This window comes from Trachurus japonicus, chromosome 1 (assembly GCF_045865225.1).
Source record: "Trachurus japonicus isolate A0001 chromosome 1, Traja_1.0".
Classification (NCBI taxonomy): Eukaryota; Metazoa; Chordata; class Actinopteri; order Carangiformes; family Carangidae; genus Trachurus; species Trachurus japonicus.
Window position 1 is genome coordinate 3,395,366 of NC_140907.1, and position 20,462 is coordinate 3,415,827.

Here is a 20,462-nt window from a genome sequence, read left to right on the forward strand (position 1 = left end):
TTTCTGAATGCTCTGTTTATTGGACACGGCATGCGCCACAGTATTTGACAGCATTTGTGACTGATGAATTAGGCACCAACAATTCACACAGTCACTAAAGTGAAGGCAGTCACACAAGTTATTAGTTGAGCCGGCCGGGTACTAAGCAGTCATTACATAGAGGCCAGTGGAAGTTCTCTCTCTGTCCTGTTATTAATGTCAGTTACACTTGTGCTATGTAAAATTTGTCGCTGTTTATTACTTCAAAATAAAGCCTTGAAATCAGCAGGTTCACCTGGACATCATCAGCTCAAAGCTCACCTCTGATCATGTTTGTGATTTTTTTTCATCAAAGCAACCACTCAAATGATGTCATTACCAAATTGACATCTACTCTTTCACCCACTTTGAACAAACCCAAATCAATCAAAATGCAAATGTTCTTGTTAAATGTTATATCAAGACAGAACAAACTGAAGTCCATTTCGAACACTGGAGGATTTGAGCTCCAAGTTGCACTCTGTTTACTAAAACAGCTGTGATACATTGCTGTAAAGTAAAGTAGCCTTGGCTTCCGAATTTTTTAAGTTATTATTAAGAGGCAATTCAAATGTGTAATAGCTGAAATAGCAAATTAAATGATAAAGTGGCTTCCAACCTGAAACACCAGTGAACTAATAACTTGCACGGCTGGTTGGAGACATAATAGGTTTCTGGAAGTGGAACGCTTTAATTGGAGTGCAATTAATGTAATTAGTTACACCAACAATTCACTAAGTATGGCACAAGAAAGGTCTGTTGAGACAGTAGGGAGGTTAAAATGTAACCTAACAGAATTATCTGAGGCAGGAAAAACATGTTGAAATGTTGGATATGATCAATTAAAATCCACATTTTATGTCACGGCTTTGATGCCTGACAGGACGGTCTTTAAACTTGCAGCGCACTTCATGTGGTGAGCATTAATGAAGTTGCTGACTCCGTGAGGGACGGGGAATGAGGCTGCTGAAGATCAGAAGACGTGCAGATAAAAACAGCCTACAAAGAGTCTGAGCTGCTGTGTGGAGAGAGAGACAATTTAGATAAAAGAAAAATAATGTATGAGACTGACTTTAAGATTAGGGGGGCCTGCAGACCAAACTGGCTTGATGTTTTGAAGATTCGAAAGTCAGCAAAAGCCCAGGGACTCGCAAAAGACAAAGCAGATGAGACTGAGGAGATACGAGGCAGAAGTGGGTTGTATTGTAGGTGAGGTCAGGCTCGGTGCAGAGCAGGACACTTCATCTAACACAGGTGAGACCAGTAACTAATCAACGGTTGCTATGCATCAGTTAATGAGTGATACGTTGCACCTGTGTAACTAACAGTGATGTGAATAATGGTGCTACTACTTTCTTCAGTAACGAGTAATGAAAAAAGTGACTGTTTCCCCCGTTCTAATGCCGTTACTTGACTCAAGAAACCCCCTTGACAAAATAATACACATGTTAAAGTGTACGTTTTATACACATGTTTTTCAGCCCATCACCTAGTCAGAAAAAAGACATTTATCTGGAACAAGAGATGTCACGATTATAGATTTTCTTTGTAGGATTATTGTCAGAGAAATAATCACGGTTTTACGATTATCATTATTATGCATTAATTAATTTACATCATATGAATGTGTAAAATCAAATACAGCTAAAATATAATTACAATACTTATTTACACTAAATATTTTCAGTCTCTACTATTAATATATAGGAGAAAAAAGAGAGGGTTGCCCGCACACCCTTTTAGGATATCACAGTGACAGTGACTGTTTAAGTTTATCATTGTTTGTTTTTTAGCACAAATGACTTGCTAACATTTAAATTCCTACCACTTGTATGTTATGTTAGGTAAATGGACCAGTATTTCTTACATTTACCTTCACTTTGGCACACATCTGCCTCTGTGTTTCCAACATAATCTTTTTTGGAAAGTGACAGTATTTGGAAATCTTTACGGTTAATATTAATTGTGGCGTTTAACACCCCGATTAATTGTGAAAACAAGTAATCGTGACATCCCTATCTGGAACTAACCAACTCACTCAGTATTACTCTGCAGACAGGCTACGTAACGGACTGAGTTGGTTTGTTCCAGATGCAATTTTATATGCAATACCGTAGTTACTTTTCTTGGTAATTAGTTACTTTTATAATGTAGTAATTCAGTTACTAACTGCATTTCCATTTTGGGGAAAGTAACAAGTAACTATAATTAATTGCTTTTTTAAAGTAATGTGCCCAACACTGGTAACTAATCAATAACAAGTCAGCATATCTGCAGTGAAGATTGAACTGAAAATAAACCACATGAAAACTTGTGTTAACTTGTAGCTTGTTCATAAGGAAATGCAATGAACAGCCTTTATTTATTTTTTTTACATATACATAGAAAACTTTATCAGTGTTATGGAATGCAACAAAAATTTTAAAATGGTTCCATTAATCACATAATTTCAAATTGACAGTGCTACATATCTGTTCATATTTACTGCACACATAAAAACGGCATGCATATTAAGAGTCCAAACATGAAAAAACCCACTAACATACAAAAGTTTGCTACATAAGTGCGAGCGAAAAGCTCTGAGGTTTGTGAAGGAAAAAAAAAAACTTTGCGGATGCCAGGTCCAGCTCAGTGCTCTGCTACCTCTTCAGTCCTCTCTGAGCCTGCTGCAGCAACGAGTCAAAGTCCAGGTCCTCAAACCTGCTCCTGGGAGGAGGGGGCTCTGCGTCTCTGTTGGCATCTGAGGAGGAGAGACACATGGACAGGCCCAGTGTTACACTCAAGTCACTTCTCCATCACAATTACACTTGTGTAATGTGTCACATCACTTCAATGAACACTACACACTAAGAGGGCTGCGCGGTATATGCAGTATTTGCGGTAGACGGTAGAAAATTTGGCCCACGGTAGAGATTTGTGCTCTACCATCCTATCATCAATGACGTCATCGCACCTGCCTCACAGACAGCGGAGCAGGAGAGCTGGTTAAAAAAAAAAAAAGCAGTGATTTGGACTGGGTTCGGCTACAGTTGGTAAGTTGACGGAAGTGAAAGTAAAGTCCAAGACTTTATGAACCTTGTAGAGAGAAGACGTACTGTATCCATAGCAACCGGAGACACAACTCACTCACCATGAAACACACTCTTCTTGTGTGTGTGTGTGTGTGTGTGTGTGTGTGTGTGTGTGTGTCGGATGATGAGTAGAAAAAGATAATTTGCAAGATGTGTGGAGTGACAGTGACAGCAACCAAAGGTAACGAGCAATTTATTTGACCATTTATGGCATTGTTATTTGTGTTCGTTTGCACTACTTGCACCATAAAGTGCTGGTTTTAATTTTGCTGCTTTCTGCACAATAAATGCTCTAAAAATTACATTATTGCTTTAAAAAAATCAATTTAGCTTTGCTAAGGGACTACAAAACCCATTCAGAAACACGTCCATTATAATTTTTACACTTAAATTTATACCGCGATATATACCGTTACCGTGAAGGGATTCGATTAATACCATGATATGAATTTTAGGTCATACCGCCCAGCCCTACACACTAATGTTCAGGGTGTGGTGACTGTCAGAGACGTGCTGATGATGAAAATGTCGCAATATTAATTCCTCAAATGGATACATGGCTTCACAGGAACCCACTGAACTGCCACAGTGTCAACACTGACCTCCATGTGAGACAACTCAAAGATGACTGTGCATGTAATAAATAACAATATGTGATTGCTGGCAGCCTGACTCGACTCCATGTTACAATCTGAGGTGTGACTTTATGGTTTTGCTGATCTTCATTTGATCCCTGCCTTGCACATGTAGAGAGTGGAGGTGATTAGTGCAGTTTCACCTCCTTCACCAGGAGTTCTACTGTGGATCCTCTGGTTTCCATCAGTGCAGTGACCCTGTGGTTTCAGACTCTCACCTAGATCAGCGTAGTTTGAACTGCAGAACTGTCGTCTACCGCCGAAGCAGATGTCGAACGGCAGCTCATCGGGCTTCCGTAGTTTGCCGCCGTTGTCTATGGCTGCGAACGCGTCATCCATGTTGTAGAATGTGACAAAGCCATAGTGGTCGCTACGGGAACCAAGGATGCAGGATTAGAATAATGGTCGTGATAATTCATCTAAAAAAGACATGAAGTGAACTAAAAACTATAAGAGGACAGAAACACATGCTGCGTACACACCCTCTGTCTCTGAAGTGGAGCGACACACACTCCACCTCTCCAAACTGAGAGAAGCGCTCTCTCAGTTCATCATGTGTCATTGAACTGCGGATGCGGCCGACGTACACCACCCTCCGCTCATCCTGTTGGACAGGATTTTCAAATTTAGTCACCGCTCATTACTCAACTTAAAAACACACACACACACACACACACACACACACACACACACACACACAAAGACATGTCTCAATCTTTTACTCACTATGGCTTTTAGTTTCTCAATCCTCATCTCGTGCTCCCTCCTGAGCCTCCTGGACTCTTTGCTGCTGCAGGGATGAAGGCGAAAAGAGAAAAGAGACACAGATGTTACATTCTCACACAAAGGGAAATGACATTTAAATAAACAAAAAAAAAACCCTAAATAGAATCGTTATTTCATTGAAATTGTGTAAAGGCTGTAACATTAACTAACCTGTAAACATCTTTCAACCGCCTCTGGCAAATCTGTGGGGTTGGTGATCGGGATCTGGATGGGGACCTGGACTGGGACCAAGATCTGGATCTTGACCTGCTGCATCTGGATCTGGAGTATGAGAGCCTGTAGCGGCGCGGCGGGGAGCGGGAAACGGAGCGGCAGGGGGAGGACGAACATGAGCTACTCTCTGAACGTCGGCGATGGAGCCTGCCACACAGAGAGAGGGAGAATTGGGAATGATGCACAGAGAAGACGAATGAAAAGTAATATGGTTGGAAGAGAATGATGAAAGAGCCGTAAGAATTCTACACTCAGTACCTAGTACAGAGTGCACACAAACCAGTTGTTCATCAATGCAAAAATCCTCAAACTACACGACTTTATCAACTATAAAACTCTGCAGATTATGTACAGGCCCGCAAACAGAGACCTTCTGCATAACTTACAAGGTTTTTTCATAGACATAGAAGTGACACACAATCTGAGAGGAAATGTTATTTAGGCAGAGGAGAGTGAGAACTATACGCTAAAATCCTTTTCTATCTCAGTCACTGGTGTCAAACAGTGGAACAAACTAGATGATGAGGTTAAAAAACCAAGAAACGTGTGGGCCTTTAAAAGAGAAATACGAAACTCTATTCTAGACAATTCTAAATGGATTTAAACCCAGAGAAAGGGGTTTAAGGTTATTCTGGACTGGCTGTCTGGAGTCCAGACCGCAGCTCTGCTGTTGCATCACTAAGCTAAGAAAGAAAAACTGTGATGAAGTTAATGTATTCTGAATGGTAATGGAGGCGGGACCTGATCAGCTTTATGCTTCTCCCATTTCCCTTTCGGTCATGTTGCTTGTATTGTGTAACTGAAATTGTGTGTGATGAAGTCTGATTCAATTAACATGTCTGAAATAAAAAAAATTTAAAAATTACTTTTGTCTTTTTGGAGAGCGAGACGCTGAGCTGGAGGAGGACGAGGAGGACGAGGAGGAGGAGGAGGAGGAGGAACAGCTGGAGCTGGAGTCAGATGGAGGCGATCTCCTCCGGTACCTCCTCTTCTGCCTCCCTCTGACGGGGCTGGGTGGGGGCGTGGGCAGAGAGCATGGGGCTGTCTCGGCTTCACCTGCGCCAGCGTCTCCCATGGCAACGCTGCGGCCTGAAAACTGCAGAGCTCTGTCTGTATCAGCCGGTAGGTTTGTCCTGGGTTTCTCAGACTGATGCTGTGATGCAGACTGCGTCGTCCGAGCGGCGGGAGCAGCAGCAGCGCTCGAGTCAACAGCGGTGGCCTGTAAGTCATTGGTGGGTTTAGGAGAATCCTTGGGTAAAGAGGGCTTAACTCTCGTCAGTGACTGATCCACAGGCGCGCAGTAATCGTGATCGCAGGACACGGCCGAGTACATGTGAGGAGAGCTGTGAGCGGCGGGGGGCTCTGAGGGGCCGATGTGAGTCTTCTTGGGCGGTAGAGGACGGGGGTCGATGATCTGAATGGCCTTGGATGGGGGGGGTTTACGTCTAGCGGGAGTGCTGAGGACGATCTCGGTGGCCAGGGGCTCGGGGATGTCCACGGGCTCCGATGTTTGGAGCTGTGGCTGAGCTTCTGGAACACCGACAGGTTTGACCGGTCCCACAGAGGGAGTCGGCGGTGATCCGGACGTCTTCTCTGATCCTACGCAATTTCCGGGGACCTCCACGTTTGAGGGTGGGGCAGCGGTGGAATCGTTGTCGTCAACTCTCTCCTCTTTAGCTGCGGCAGGAAGAAAAAAAAAAAGGTTAGACGAGGACAAGATGCCGACATCCAAATAAGCAGCGTAACCAGGAGTCTCGGTGCTCACCTTGTGTTTCCTCAAACTGTTCCAGCAGGCTGGTCAGGTCAGGAGCCTCGATCCCTGAAGGGAAACAACAGGAACATTTACTCAGTGCAACAGCTTTAGTTCTGTCATCATGTCAGATTTGGCGTCTCTAAGGTTCAGATTTGACAAGGGACGTCACGATTTCCTGTTTTCACAATAATCACGGTATTAAAGGGCACAATCAATTAAAGCAGAAGTAAGTGATCCGGTCGTTTTGGCTATCTTCTTGTCAGCAGATGGAGTTAGCAGTCCCCGCCCTCGTCCCTATGTCACCACATTCACGCGCATCCCTTGGCTGCACACACAGAGAGGACCGCCCCTTTATCCCGTTCTCTCTCCTCATTGGATAAAGGTTGTAGGATACAAGGAAAGTTTTCTCCTTGGCTTACAGCAGAGCAGAGTGACTGACAGACCCATGTTTCAGACCAAATACTCTATATAAGTGATTGCTGTCGGAAGATATAACTATTTAAGACTTATATTAACACAAACATTCCGCTTACTTCTGCTTTAATTAATCATAAAGATTCCAAAATACCGTCAGATACTGGATTAAATTACATTAATGTCAATTTACCTGACAAAACATTGAACTAGTAGCAGTTTTAATGTTAGCGTGTCATTTGTTAAAAAAAACTATTAAAATAAATGTTGGTATAGATGAAAATTAATGACATTAATTAACTATAATTAGTAATGTAATTATATTTTGACTATATTTGATTTTACACATTAACAGTGTTATGAAATTAATTCATGCATAATAATCGTAATACAGTGATTATTTCTCTGACAGTGATTGTACCAAGAAACTCTATAATGGTGATTGGTGACCTCCCTAGAAGTGACATGTCGGTGGTTTACCTGAGTCAGAAGCTGCTCTCTGCCCTCCACAGCCCACCTGGAGAGGGGAGGGGGGTTCCTGAGGAGAGGAGATACTTCTGGGTGCCACCTCCTCCTTTAGTGCTACGTGGGCATCTGGTGCAGGAGGTGTCTGAGCAGAGCGCGGTGTGGATGAAGGACACTTGACATGTCTCGCTGGGTCTGGACCCGGTGACTGGAGAGCCCTGGGTTCCAGCTGGGTTCCTGTGGTTGGGCTGGTTGTGTGTTGCTGCGGCGGCGGTCTGCTGCACCCTGAGGCAGGTTCAGGTCGTGTTGAGGGAGGACAAAGTGCTGGGGGTCTGCGTGAGACGTCTGAGGCTATCTCGGTAAACTTCTTGTTTATTTCCTGAAGCGGGGCGGTGTGGGTCTGGTTTGGCTTTGGCTCTGTGGTGGGGGAGGAGGAGGAGGAGGGGGACGCCGGTCTTTGAGGAGACGCTGCTGAGGATTCCTGTTGGATTGACTCAAAGTGTGCGGTGCTGTGGAGGCGGGGGTCCACGTCCAGGGACTCTGATCTAGACTGTGATGAGGAGAGGGCGGTGGACGGTGGCTCTGTCTGGCCGAGCGGCAGCGGGACCAGCACGGGGTTGGGGGGGTCGCTGCTGAGCAACGCCGCTTTCTTTACTGGACTCTTTTTGGTTTCAGGCACGTTCACGCCGGAGACGGTCGTCGTGGTGTCCGGCTGTGGACCGGCGGGGGAGACGGTTTTGGATTCAGCTCTTGAGGGCTTCGGATGAGAGGGGCCGGACCTTGGCGGTGGCGGGGCGTGATGGGACGACGTGGTCCTGTGGAGATGATGGGCACTGACTCTGGTGTGGGTTGGACAGTGGTGAGCTGTCTTTGGTCCGCAGCTGCTTCGTCTTTGTCCCTGTAGACCCAGGATGGGGGGCAGCTCCTTGGGGGCCTCGGGGACAGAGGGCCACTTGGTTGTGTAGTTCCCCTGTTTCTCCACCAGGGGCTGTCTCTTCTGGCGCAGCTGTCTGTACTGTTGGAGGCTGAGCGCCTTGGCCTTCGGGGGGTCGGCCTTGGCGCTGCTCATTTCCGTGGACGGTGCCGTGTGGGGTTCAAGTGCTGCCGACCTGGCTGGATTTCCAAGTGCTTTTGTGCCGGCTGGCGGAGCTTGCTCGCTTGCTGGGTTTTTCTCGTGCAGCGCCTTTTCCGCTGATTGGTTAAATGAAGCCACTTGAACCGGGCCAAAGCTCACTCTTTTCTTCTCTCTGCACGGCGCCGCCCGGGGCGAGCTCCCATTCAGCAACGCGCTCTTCAGGAGTTTACTATCGTCTCTCCTTTCATCTCCCACTCCGCTCCCCTTCGTCTCTTTCACGGGTTCCTCGTCGTCATCAGATACGACGTTAATCTCCTCATCGCTCTCTTCGGTGGGCCGCTCGTACCTCCACACCTCCTCCTTGGAGAACAGCGCGTGGTTGTTGCTGGGTTTATCTCCCTCCTCCACATGCAGCTTCAGGCAGTACGGGTGCATGAGCCTGACGAGGTTGACGAGAGAAGTGGAGGTGAAGACCTCCACTTCGTTCTCCGCTTTCTTGGTTTTTGAGTGTAGCAAGGTTTGGTTTTGTTGTGCGAACAGCTGAGGGATCGTGTTGTTGTCTTCCGTTTCTCCGTCCCTCTTTGGTGTTAATGTCACGTTTGTAGATTTGGGTCTTTGCCTCGGTCTGTCACTGAGGGAAACAACCTAAACAGCAGGAGAGAAACTAGATTAGATCAGTGTTTACTCTTTGGGAAGCAGAGAGAAAGAACGACACATTTTAAAAGTACTTCACTGCCGAACTCGATGTCATCAGTTTATATCAGTATCTACGCAAGTTCATAAAGAAAATGGTTTTGACGAGGCACTAGTGTTGTGGTACTCGAGACCAGTAACACTTTTAAAGCCTTGGCCTTGTCTCTGAATCGACTACATTTTAACTCGGCCTCAGTCGAGCTGGACTCGAGATTTTTTCTCAAGATCAGTCAAGACCACAGCTGCAGTGATATACTTTTTTAAACGCCAACGTCTCTCTATCACTCGTTTACTTTGGTTTATGTAATGTTATTCAATAACTTTAAGATAATTTAAATTGTTCTAAAAGTATATGCTTGTTTAATCATCTGAAAAACTTTTTAAAATGCTTTTTAATGCCCTTTTTAATGCCATTTCAAACATTTTTAATGCCCGTGACTGCAAATACTATACGAGTGCATACATACACTTACCTATATACACATACACACACCCAATTACTTGGTTCTGCATGTTTATCACACCAATAGGGGTGCTGCACCGACTGCAATTTTCTGGCCGATCACCGATTTTTAAAAAGCCTGACCTGCCGATTCCGATTTTTGCCGAAAGCGATTTAAAAAAAAAGTCAACAGTATCCTGCCACCACCTAAAAATATTAATTTAGAAAATTCTCCATTTCTTCACCCACGTTTAATTTTACTGTAGATTAACTGTATAATCCCCCTATTTTTCTGCTCTTTGTGCTCTATAGGGATGTGATGATATCAAAATCTCACTGTATGAATCAATCAATTTTTTAATCAATTTTTTAATGCCTTTGAGAATCGAATTTAATGCCTTTTAATGCCATTTAAGGCCTTAATTTTAGCAAAATATATTTAATGACTTCTAATGCTTTTTAATGACCTGCAGAAACCCTGTAAATTAAATATGGTTTCGATTTTATTGAAAATAATCTTTTCTTTTTAGTTGAGGAATAATGTAAATATCAAACCACATATTTATTCAGAGTACTGCTAATGAATACAGTAATGGTCTTGAAAATAGTCTGGCATTGGTTTGGTTTCAGTCTTGATCCCCCTTCGTCTTGGTCTCGGGTTAGGTGGTCTCGACCACAGCGCTACGAGGCACATTCATAAAGTTTTTGTGTTTTCATTATAATCATGGCAGGTCATAACCATCTGAACCTGAATGAACATGTGAAGTCTGAGGATGAGTCTCTCAGTCCGTTGCTCCTGTGTGTGAACTCACCGCTGAGTCTCTGTACTGCGGCTGGTTGAGGAATGTGGCGTCTGGCAGAACATCGAACGGAGACAGGGTCCCGTCCACGTCCTCCACGCTGTCCAACATGTCAGACAGGGCTGACAGCAAAGTCTCACTCTCCTCCACTCCACTCTTACCCTGAGAAGACACAGCAGTGTTCAGAGTTATTCAGTCATATGTCAAGACAACTTCAAAATCTGAAGGCTGAAGTAGAGCCATACATCACAAACTGTGAGAGGAAACACTGTGACATGTTGAGGGATGTTTACCGTGTCCATGTGCACTCATTCACATTCATAAGCTGTAGCACTGACCTCTGACGGCACCGTGGAGTCCTCAAAAATGGCCAAGATGGAGTGATCTGTACAGGAGTGTGTGTCCATGTGATCTTCAACATCACCTCTGCTCAGCACAAACTGCAGAGAGACAGACATACAGAAGAAAAAAACTATATTAATCCCATGTTGCGAAAAAAGTGCACACACCAATCTGGACTATTTCTACCTCCTGTAATTTTACAATACAGTCCTTCCTCAGGGTGTGACCGGGAACTGGGGCGCAGGAGGCATTAAGCTGGAAATTAACTTTCTCAGCATAAACAGGAAGAGCTGCCTGTTCTGACTGAACTGCAGATTCAGCCATGAAGAAACAGTGAGGCAGAGGTGATGCTTCAGACAACGAGCTAAACACAACAAACGCTTTGTGTAGAAAGAACTGTCTACTTTACTCTCTCTACTATAACTACATTAAAACATTCAACAGAGACAAAAAAGTAGAAACCCTGCTGCATCTCATGACGTTTTGTTTTATTTTCTTGATGATTCATAAGGTGTATAGTCTAGAGATGAAGACAAAAACTAAATAAATGTTTAAATGTGACAGTTTCGTTTTCACTTTCTATCAAACCTCTACTCCTGTCAGTCTTACCTACCATACTGAAAACAGCTGCAGACCTACATGAAGATAAATCACTACACTGTTTCATTTTTTATTTTATTACATAATTGTGTGTGAGTGTGCACGTCTTATTGTTGAGTTTGGTGTATTTCACAAAGTCCCATATGAGGACAAACACCGCAACACTGGCTACTAGCCTAATACTTAATAGTGTTGATTATTGCTGCATACCTGCAGCCAGCCAGGTAATAATTATTTCCATTATTGACTCTTGAGCTTGTTTCGCAAATTATCATTTACATTTTATCTGTAAAATATATGAAGAAGGTCACAGACCAAAAGCTTGCAAATAAATGGGCTCTTTGCACAGCTCCACTACTTCCTGAACTTAATGCTGCTCCTTTGTTTCCTGTCTTACATTATTGGACAGATTTATTAATCCAGGTGTGTCTGAGTAGTCACAATGGTCAGACACACCTTAATCAGGTTGTCCAATAATGTAAGACAGGAAATAAAGGAGCAGCATTAAGTTCAGGAAGTAGTGGAGCTGTGCATAGAGCCCATTGAGATATGCACAGAGTTGAGTGTGCGATTGCTGATTTTGTTTGTCGAGTGTCTAAGTTCAGCTCTAGCACCTCACAGAAGAATCCTGTCTATGGATGAGCTGTGATTTCTTTTTCACTTTTCTCATCTGTAAAATGTATAAAAATAGGGGAAAAAAAACCTGCCCAAGATGATGTCTTTAGATGTCAGGTTTCAGCTAACCAACAATCTCAACTCAAAACATTATAATACATGTATGACAAAGAAATGTCAAATTCTGACAATTGCAAAATTTCATGACATGAACAAATAGTTTAAGAATAGTTTCTGATTGATTATCTGTTGATCAATAGTTCTACAGTATTCTAGTTTTGATGTGAGTGTATGTGTGACATGAAGTATTACAGTTTCTTTAATGGGAGACAGCAACATTTTGCTGTATGACAGTTGACCATGCAATGACAATAAAGGCATATTGATTCTGATCATTTAATTGTAGTGGTTATATTTGCATCCACATAGGAAAATGGCACAAGACAAACTTTTTAGTGTGGAAGTGCAGCAGGGGAGCAGAGGCCTTACAGGCGGGTCACAACCTCCACACCATGTGTGAGAAGTGAGAGCTGGAGCTGTGACGGCCTGTACTGATCTGACTACACATAGAGGCTGCCAGCCAGCTGACAGCAGATCAGTCTGTCCTGCTGTCAGCCCGGCCACCGCTTAAAATGAAGCATCAGATCGAGGCTGCAGTGAGAGTGGTGAAGCATAAAGAGGACGTTAGTGTACAGAGCTACAGTCTATAGTACAGAGCAGACAGCAGGAGCGCGGACTGCTGACTGTGCAGCCATATCGGAACATCTCGTACTCTTGAGGAAACTAACCGGTTTCCCCGTCGGCTTTCACCGGCTTTATCTTTACAACGACGACGGTGTTCAGCACGGACAGAGCTAATGATATACAGTAACTCATTATTAAGCTGTTTCCGTGCCGACACGGTCCAAACAGCAGGCTACAGGCTCAGCAGAGCCTCCACCCTGCTGTCTCAGTAGTACTACTACCTACTAGCCTGGTTCAGCCACGTGTCGCTCCGGCCACATGTGGCCTCGCGCCGGCGAAACACTTCCTATTAAACACCGGAACCTGCCCGCGTGCGGTTGTTTCGATGCAGAAGCAGCTTAAGTGGGGAGACCGGTACCTCGTTGGAGATGTTGGCGGCCAGAAAGTCGCTGTTGTCGACATTTAAATCCCCGTCTTTCCCCCTCCACCGCGCCGCCATCTTGCCGCTCCACATGGTCCGCTGGCAGGCCGGACGGAGGCACGTGGTCACCGACTAGAGGCACGAGGAGGATCCCACCGACCTGGGATCAGACTGTAGCTGCTGGCTCCGTTACGGAGAGAGAGGAGAGGAGAGGTAATCTGATCCAAGGTCGGTAATATGAAACACTGATTAACAATTAAAATTCTCTTAGAGAATAAGCTACAGGTTTTTATTTTTCTGCAGAGACACTCGAATAATGGAGCGAAACGTATGAAATTGTGGGTTTTTTTGTTCCCTGCTTTCCAATAAACAGCCTCAGAGCAGGCTATTCACTTTACAGTAGGAATTTGTTGTTGTTGAGTCTTGCTAATGCTGTTGTATGGGTTAATCACTTATTTTCATTTTATGAAAAAATAATTTGCACTAGGTGGCTAAGTGTGTTTGCCCCTGTTATTTATTTCATATAACGTTTTGACCACCATGCTGCAAAATGTCCTCGATTTTCATTGAACTTGCGGGTTTTACATTTTTATTCCCTTTATTACTCAAAATCGACACCTAGTGACCAGAGGACGCTTCACAGGCTCCACTCACACTCAGCATGCATCACACAAACAACAGGCGGCGCCAGTAAAACACCTTTTACACTACACGCCATTTAGGCTACCCATCATGTGTTGTAAAACAAAAATTAACTGAAAAAGATGGCATACGTTTTTTGTTTTTTTAATGGAGGAAAATGGTGCAAAGCACACAGCCTTGCTCAAGTTCCCTACACGTGAATTTAATGATTTGTTTGAATCTGTTTTCCCTTTATAGCAGGAGGCTTTAATAGAAGAAGGCTCTAATAGTGAAACTGGGAGTTGTCTTGAAATTGGGCAGGATGCTCTGTAGGGCTGTTAAATACGCCCAGGTGCTTCATTATGCTCCATGCTTGATAACTGCTCTCATGAAAATATCGGTGCATCCTCCACTATCAGTATCACAGCATCAGGCATATCAGTCAGCTGCATGAATACAGTGGATCCTTAAAGTGGTGTCGTACAGAAAAAGCCAAGTGTGTGTCTGCCTCCTGTGGTCTGCCTCATCTCCAGAACAAACAGAGATTATCTGCATGTTCAGACACTGCAATATTGATGTGTTGACTTTCCCAATTAACATGTGTACACACTCTCCACCTTGACATGGTCTGCTGTTAGGGTCAAACAACAGTGCTATTACACTGTTTCACTAGAAACGGCACCCGCTGAGGACAGTTTGAATTCCTCACATGAATTTAAATGTGCTCGGGCCTCAGAAAGCATTTATAGTGTGTACTAGATCATTATGATTGAACACATTTGAATGCATTTATCGGTTGTGTTCACATGACTTACTGTATTGCTGAAACCCTGCATGACTTTGCAGCCACATGAATCAGAACCGGGGATGATGGATAACACTTTTTTTTTTGCTTTCCACTTCATCCTGTGCAACTCCACACTGTGTTACCTGATATATGATGAATAATTATACCAAACGTCTTTATAATAAATACAGCTGTCTAAACCAGTGTTTGCATTTCTCTCTTTAGCTGATAAAGATCTACAGCAGCACCGAACCTCATGCACCACTGACAAATCATACGATGATCTCTGGATGGTTGATTACATTTACATATTCAGCACAGCAGCCAAGTGTTTTCTCCTCTACTGTACCCATTACTCTACCCCGTTTCCAATTGTGCAGTGATGCTGAAGTTGTTCCTCCACAAAGTAAACAATTTCTCTGGACGCTGGAGTGTTTGCTTTTTTGATAGATATTAATTTAGTCAGACGCTGACCGGCAGCGTTTACGCCTCTGGTTCCATAGGAATGAAAGATCAAGATGATTGATTATTCTTATTCTGTCTTGTGTTTATTATTCCACAACTTGTTCTTATTCCACAACTTGGTAATTGTACGGAAACAAAACGTAAATGTTAACTGCCGTGCTTCAGAGTGGTAGTTGGTTATTTTGTTCATTTGCACAGAGCTGAGCTAGCTCTTTCACTGTTTTAATTATGTTAAACTATCAATTTCAAGTTTAACTTTCAACAAGACAGTGAATGAGCACATTTCCCAGAGTATCTACCTCTTCCTCAACAACACTTTAGGGGTTTGCTACACTTCAATTTAGGGATGTCACAATTACTTGTTTTCACAATTAATCGTGGTATTAAACGCCACAATTAATTAATCGTAAAGATTCCTAAATACCGTCACTTTCCAAAAAAGATTATGTTGGAACCATATCGGCAGATGTGCGGCAAAATAAAGGTAAATGCACAGATACTGGTCCATTTATCTAATGTAACATTCAATTGGTAGGAATTTAAATGTTAGAGTGTCATTTGTAATTAAAAAAATGATTAAAATTAACTTATAGATGACAATTAATTACTTGATTATTTCAAACACTTCCCCTGGGGAATTAATAATTGGTCATATTTTAATAGATAGTTAAAATATTTTGTCTAAATAATTAGTAATGTAATTATATTTTGACTATATTTGATTTTACACAATAATAGTGTTGTGAAATTAATTAATGCATAATAATTGTGATAATCATAATACCGTGATTATTTCTCTGACAATAATCGTACCAAGAAAATCTATAATCGTGACATCCCTACTTCAATTAAAAAAAAAAAAGACTTAGTCCTGTGAGCTGACACAACCAGTGTGGTGCACGACTTCTTCACATCTCTAAATGTGAATCACGAAGTCATCAAACATTTCTCTTCTTTCTGACTCTGCCAATCATCTGCTTCACTGCATGTGATGTCAGTTCTGAGCTTTATTCTAGTAAATAGGTGTAACAAAGTCTGACTCTAGCCATGATCTCTGAGTTTGATGAAACCCAAGAAAGTAAATATTGAGTTTGTTAAATGAACTCTGAGTAAATTTATTCTGAGTTAACCATGTGCATCAGGAATATAAAAAGACATTATTAATGGAGCTCAGAGTCAACGCTTTAACATGACAACAAATAAATAAAGGGCAGCACCTTCATTTGAATCCTGTGGAATCAGAAAGATTAATGTGTGACATTAATGCACATTCATAATAAAGAGCAGCAGCAGTCTGAGCTGGAGAAAAGAGTCGATAAATTCAGACTGCTGTATTTCATTCAGCGTCATCCACTGGACCTCATTATTTAATTCTGTAAGTTGTGCTAGAATCTACCGTATGTTACATTAAATGTTTTTGTATATATTATTTATGCATATTATGGAAAATGTTCTGCTGCAGCTGAGGAGTTAGATGCAAGCTATTCTTCATTTAATTAAGTTAAAGGAATATTTAAAATATATAAAATGAATGATAAAATAAATAATTATTCTTTTTTTCCCCTTAACACCTGTACAGAGGCTCTTGAAACACACATCCCTATAACCCTTAATACCAGGAAATGAAGTATTGATCATCTACAGATTTTCTTGAGCAAGACAATGAACTGATACCAGCTCGCTCATGAATAATTTTCCATTACCGCTCTTGCTTCCTGCACTTCATTTTACCAACATGACCCATGCACCACGGAGCATCAGGTTGTTGTATAGCATGATGATGTAGCTGTACAGAGTGGTCTTGAATGTGGATGTTGTGTTACACTCATCTTGGAAACAGGATTTTGAAGGACGGTGGTCACATAATGTAGAATCCTGCCAGGAAAAACCCATTGCAGGAGAAAATTATAGTTTTAGGTGACCGTTCTCGTTCATGAATCAGATCATTGGAACAGGTTATGGATATCATACTTGATCCTTTTTTTCATTTATTTTATTTAAATGTATGCTTGCGATCCTGCTGTTGTCACAATGCACTTTAAAGAGACTCGTCCTCCCTCCCTGCTCCCTGATGATATACAGTATATTACAATTTTATTTATACTGACAATTTTGAGATACTGACCGATGACAGACTAGAGCAGAAATCCCAGGTGTAGTGTAGTTTACTAATGACAGGTGGAAACATCCTGTTTGTGAACCGCAGATAAATCTGTTGTTATTTATTTCCTCCACTAGATGGGGATATTTTATATCCTACATTTGAGTTTTACTCACTTGATTGTTTTCTTCTGGAGTCCTCTGAAGTTGTGAATGAGTTAATTCCCAGCGAGCTGATTGCTCCATGCAAGCCCACCTTTTCACAGTGGATGCCAATCAGATATTCATACATGAATGATAAGGATGCATAATGAACTCAGGTTCGTCACCTCTTCCTTTGTGTGGTGATATCTTGTATTATCTCACTGTTTCTCTGTGGAGGACTGTAGATGTGTCTGGTCCGTTATCTCGTGCATACCAGCGAGGAGTTGACCTTTCTGCTGAATGTCACGGTGGGACACAGAGTCAATGGCTGTACTAGATTAGATGGAAATATGCTCACAGACATGCACACTTTAACTAGCTGCAATATTCACTTTTCAATTATTTTCATCCAAAGGGCCACCATGATGTGTACCCTCCATTTACATCGTACCTGCTGTACCTCTGCTACATGTCTTCAGTTTGTTTCCTCTAGCCTACTTATATTCTTAAATCTCATATCTTCTTCTCTACTGTTGCTACTCCTCTCTTAACCCCCCCCCCACACACACACCACCTCCCATCTCATCTCCCACAACCCTTGAAACACATTACTGTATGAAATGGGGCCAAAGCATCCTCCAGTCTCCGGTGGGTGAGGTGCGAGCGTGTTCAGGAGTGTGCAGAGGCAAAAGGCAAAAGTGTGTGTGTGTGTGTGTGTGTGTGTGTGTGTGTGTGTGTGTGTGTGTGTGTGTGTGTGTGTGTGTGTTCTGAGAGGGGTTCTGTGTAAGTGGGTCACCTTACTGGAGCATCCAGCGCCCAGCCACCATGTCAGTACATGGCCCCACACATACACACAGACATGATGCACATACATTTAACCCATTCTTCACCCATTTAACCCACTCTTCATCCATGATCCTTTTTTTTCAGCTTGAGCTACTGTTTTGGCAGGAAATGTAAAATTCACTCACTCACTCTCTCTATCTTGCTTTAAAGGGATACACCAACATTTTTTTCGTGTCTTGCCTCACTCCCGAGTCCATGACAAGCAGATAGACACCATCCTTTCGACTGTGCGTGCAGTAACAAGGGAGATACGGGCAGAGCTAGCGCACCGCTAATTAGCTTAGCTCAAACGCTGGAAGTGCATAGGTATAGTGTTACGAGCCGAAATCAGCAGTCAGAAGCTGATTTCATTTTAGCTCTAAACTCTGTAAATATATCAATGTTTATTGACATTTGAAACATTTTTAGGCGAGACTGTTTAGATCAGCAATGTGTCATTAATTTGTTTACTATTTTGTTCGGACGGATTCGGCGCTACCCAAGCTAGCCGTTGTGGCCAACGCACTTCCTGTTACTTTCACAAAATAAAACAACCGTTGCCCTTTACATACAGAAAACCATGACGATAGAATTTGTGCTTTTACTTTGAAATAGGAAGCTAACCTACCCTCGATGTAGCTAGCTTGAACCAAAATAAACCGTCTTTGCTTGAACCCTCCGTTTTGACCGATCTCGTCCTGTTACTGGCATTTGACCGCTCAAGATGCCTTACCGGAGAGTTTTGTCAACTCTGAGATGAACATCGGACCGCCGGTTTCCGTTTAGAGTTGCTGAAGAGTTTCTCTGATGACTTTAGGTGGAGGCAGGCTAACACTACCTATACACTTCCAGTGTTTGAGCTAAGCTAGTTAGTGGTGCGCCAGCTCTGCCCGTATCTCCCTTGTTACTGCACGCACAGTCGAAAGGATGGTGTCTATCTGCTTGTCATGGACTTGGGAGTGAGGCAAGACATGAAAAAAAATTGTTGGTGTATCCCTTTAAGCTTTCATTTCATGAACCCCCCCCCCACCTCACCCCTCTCTGCTTCTTGTCCCAGCCTCACTCTTGACCTGCAGGATGACTCCCACGGTGCTCTTTTGGCATGTTTGAATTTTTAAAGAGCTCATGAGGTCTGAGGAGTCAGGTATATGCTTTCCTCCCTCTGCCTCCCTCACACTTGCTGCTCTTGTGTGTGTGTGTGTGTGTGTGTGTGTGTGTGTGTGTGTGTGTGTTTGAGCATTTTTCTACAGACTTTCAGTCATTTTGGCTGCTCAGTCATGCAATGTTTTGCGCATGTATGCACTTGTGTGACCTTTCAGATATTGTGTAACGCTGGGAGCTGCGTGTTATAAAAAGGCAACAGCACTCTGATCTTTAACTTGACACCCTCTCTACATGGGAAAGCAGGGGGCACACGGGAATAGAGAGACCACTGAGTTAGGGAGTTGTGTTGCTGTCGTCCTCGTTTGATTTCTTTCCCTCTGTACTCGAAGTAACTCTTCTTTTTCTTTTGCTTTCATAGCAGAGAAGAGGAATGCCCTCCCACATGGTGCAGAGAACATCTGTTAGCAAGAAATGAAAACCTGAGAGAGAAGGAGGAGGGTGCACGGGGATGGGGAGGCGGTAGAGGAGAGCTTACATTTATACAGTGAAAAAAGAAAGGAGGTGAAGGAAAAATAAGAGTATGCTGAGAGGTGGAAAGGGGGAGGAGAGAAAGTGACAAGAGATCAGCTGGAGGAGACCACCCTTCCTGCAGGACAGCAGAGGTGAGAAACTATCCAGTGAAAGGTAGCTGCTTACAGGTGTACATGCACACACACACACACACACACACACACACACACACACACACACACACACACACACACACACACACACACACACTCAGCGCAGTAACAGAAGCCTGCATCAATAATGTAGCCGAGAGAAACAGGATGCAGATTCTGCCTTACATAAGAGTTTACAGAGAGCTGGCTGGCTCAGAACGGCCCCCTTTCATTTTCTGGTTTGCCCTCCGGGTGGATGCACACAAGATTTCTTAAGCTGATTAACCACCACATTTGCCATCTAAACAACTTTTCAAGACAAGTGTGCTGCGACACACAAAGGCACACAAACTGCGCTGAAGCCATTTTTAACCTCAGCCTACTGACTTTAGGGTGATTTGTTGTACTCCGTGGAGCAAGATCCTTTAGTTAGTACCTTGCTGCATCTTACATTATTGAGCTTGTTTGTAGCAGGCACGGTTAGTTTGTTGGCAAAGTACAAGACCTTTCAACATCAATGACTGGGAACTGAACTTTGTCTGCGCTGCTGTGGATAAAACTGGCTGAACCTGCCAGGAAACGGAGCTCATTGTTGTCCGAGGTCACGGGGTTAAAGAGACATGATGGGAGTTCAGCAGGAGCTGTAATTTACATCACACTGGCCACATGCTGTAGGAAAAAACAGACCAAACACAACGTGAAAGGCACTTAAGACTTAAAGCTACAC

At 43.1% G+C, this 20,462-nt stretch overlaps 1 protein-coding gene across 2 annotated transcripts; it reads right to left on the minus strand.

The window, feature by feature from the left end:
* Window positions 1–2,394: 2,394 nt before the first annotated feature.
* LOC146991182 (uncharacterized) lies at window positions 2,395–13,142 on the minus strand. 2 transcript variants are annotated; one of them, XM_085786655.1, is made up of 11 exons: window positions 13,025–13,142; window positions 10,704–10,805; window positions 10,378–10,527; window positions 7,371–9,075; window positions 6,489–6,542; window positions 5,590–6,400; window positions 4,661–4,870; window positions 4,451–4,511; window positions 4,207–4,328; window positions 3,943–4,094; window positions 2,395–2,758 (listed from the first exon to the last, which is right to left on the minus strand). In XM_085786655.1, the coding sequence occupies exons 1-11, from the start codon at window positions 13,118–13,120 to the stop codon at window positions 2,658–2,660; spliced, it is 3,564 nt and encodes a 1,187-aa protein (XP_085642781.1). In that variant the 5' UTR covers window positions 13,121–13,142; the 3' UTR covers window positions 2,395–2,657. The 2 variants fall into 2 exon arrangements, with proteins under 2 accessions (XP_085642781.1, XP_085642692.1); XM_085786566.1 differs by having other exon boundaries at window positions 4,451–4,514.
* Window positions 13,143–20,462: the final 7,320 nt, after the last annotated feature.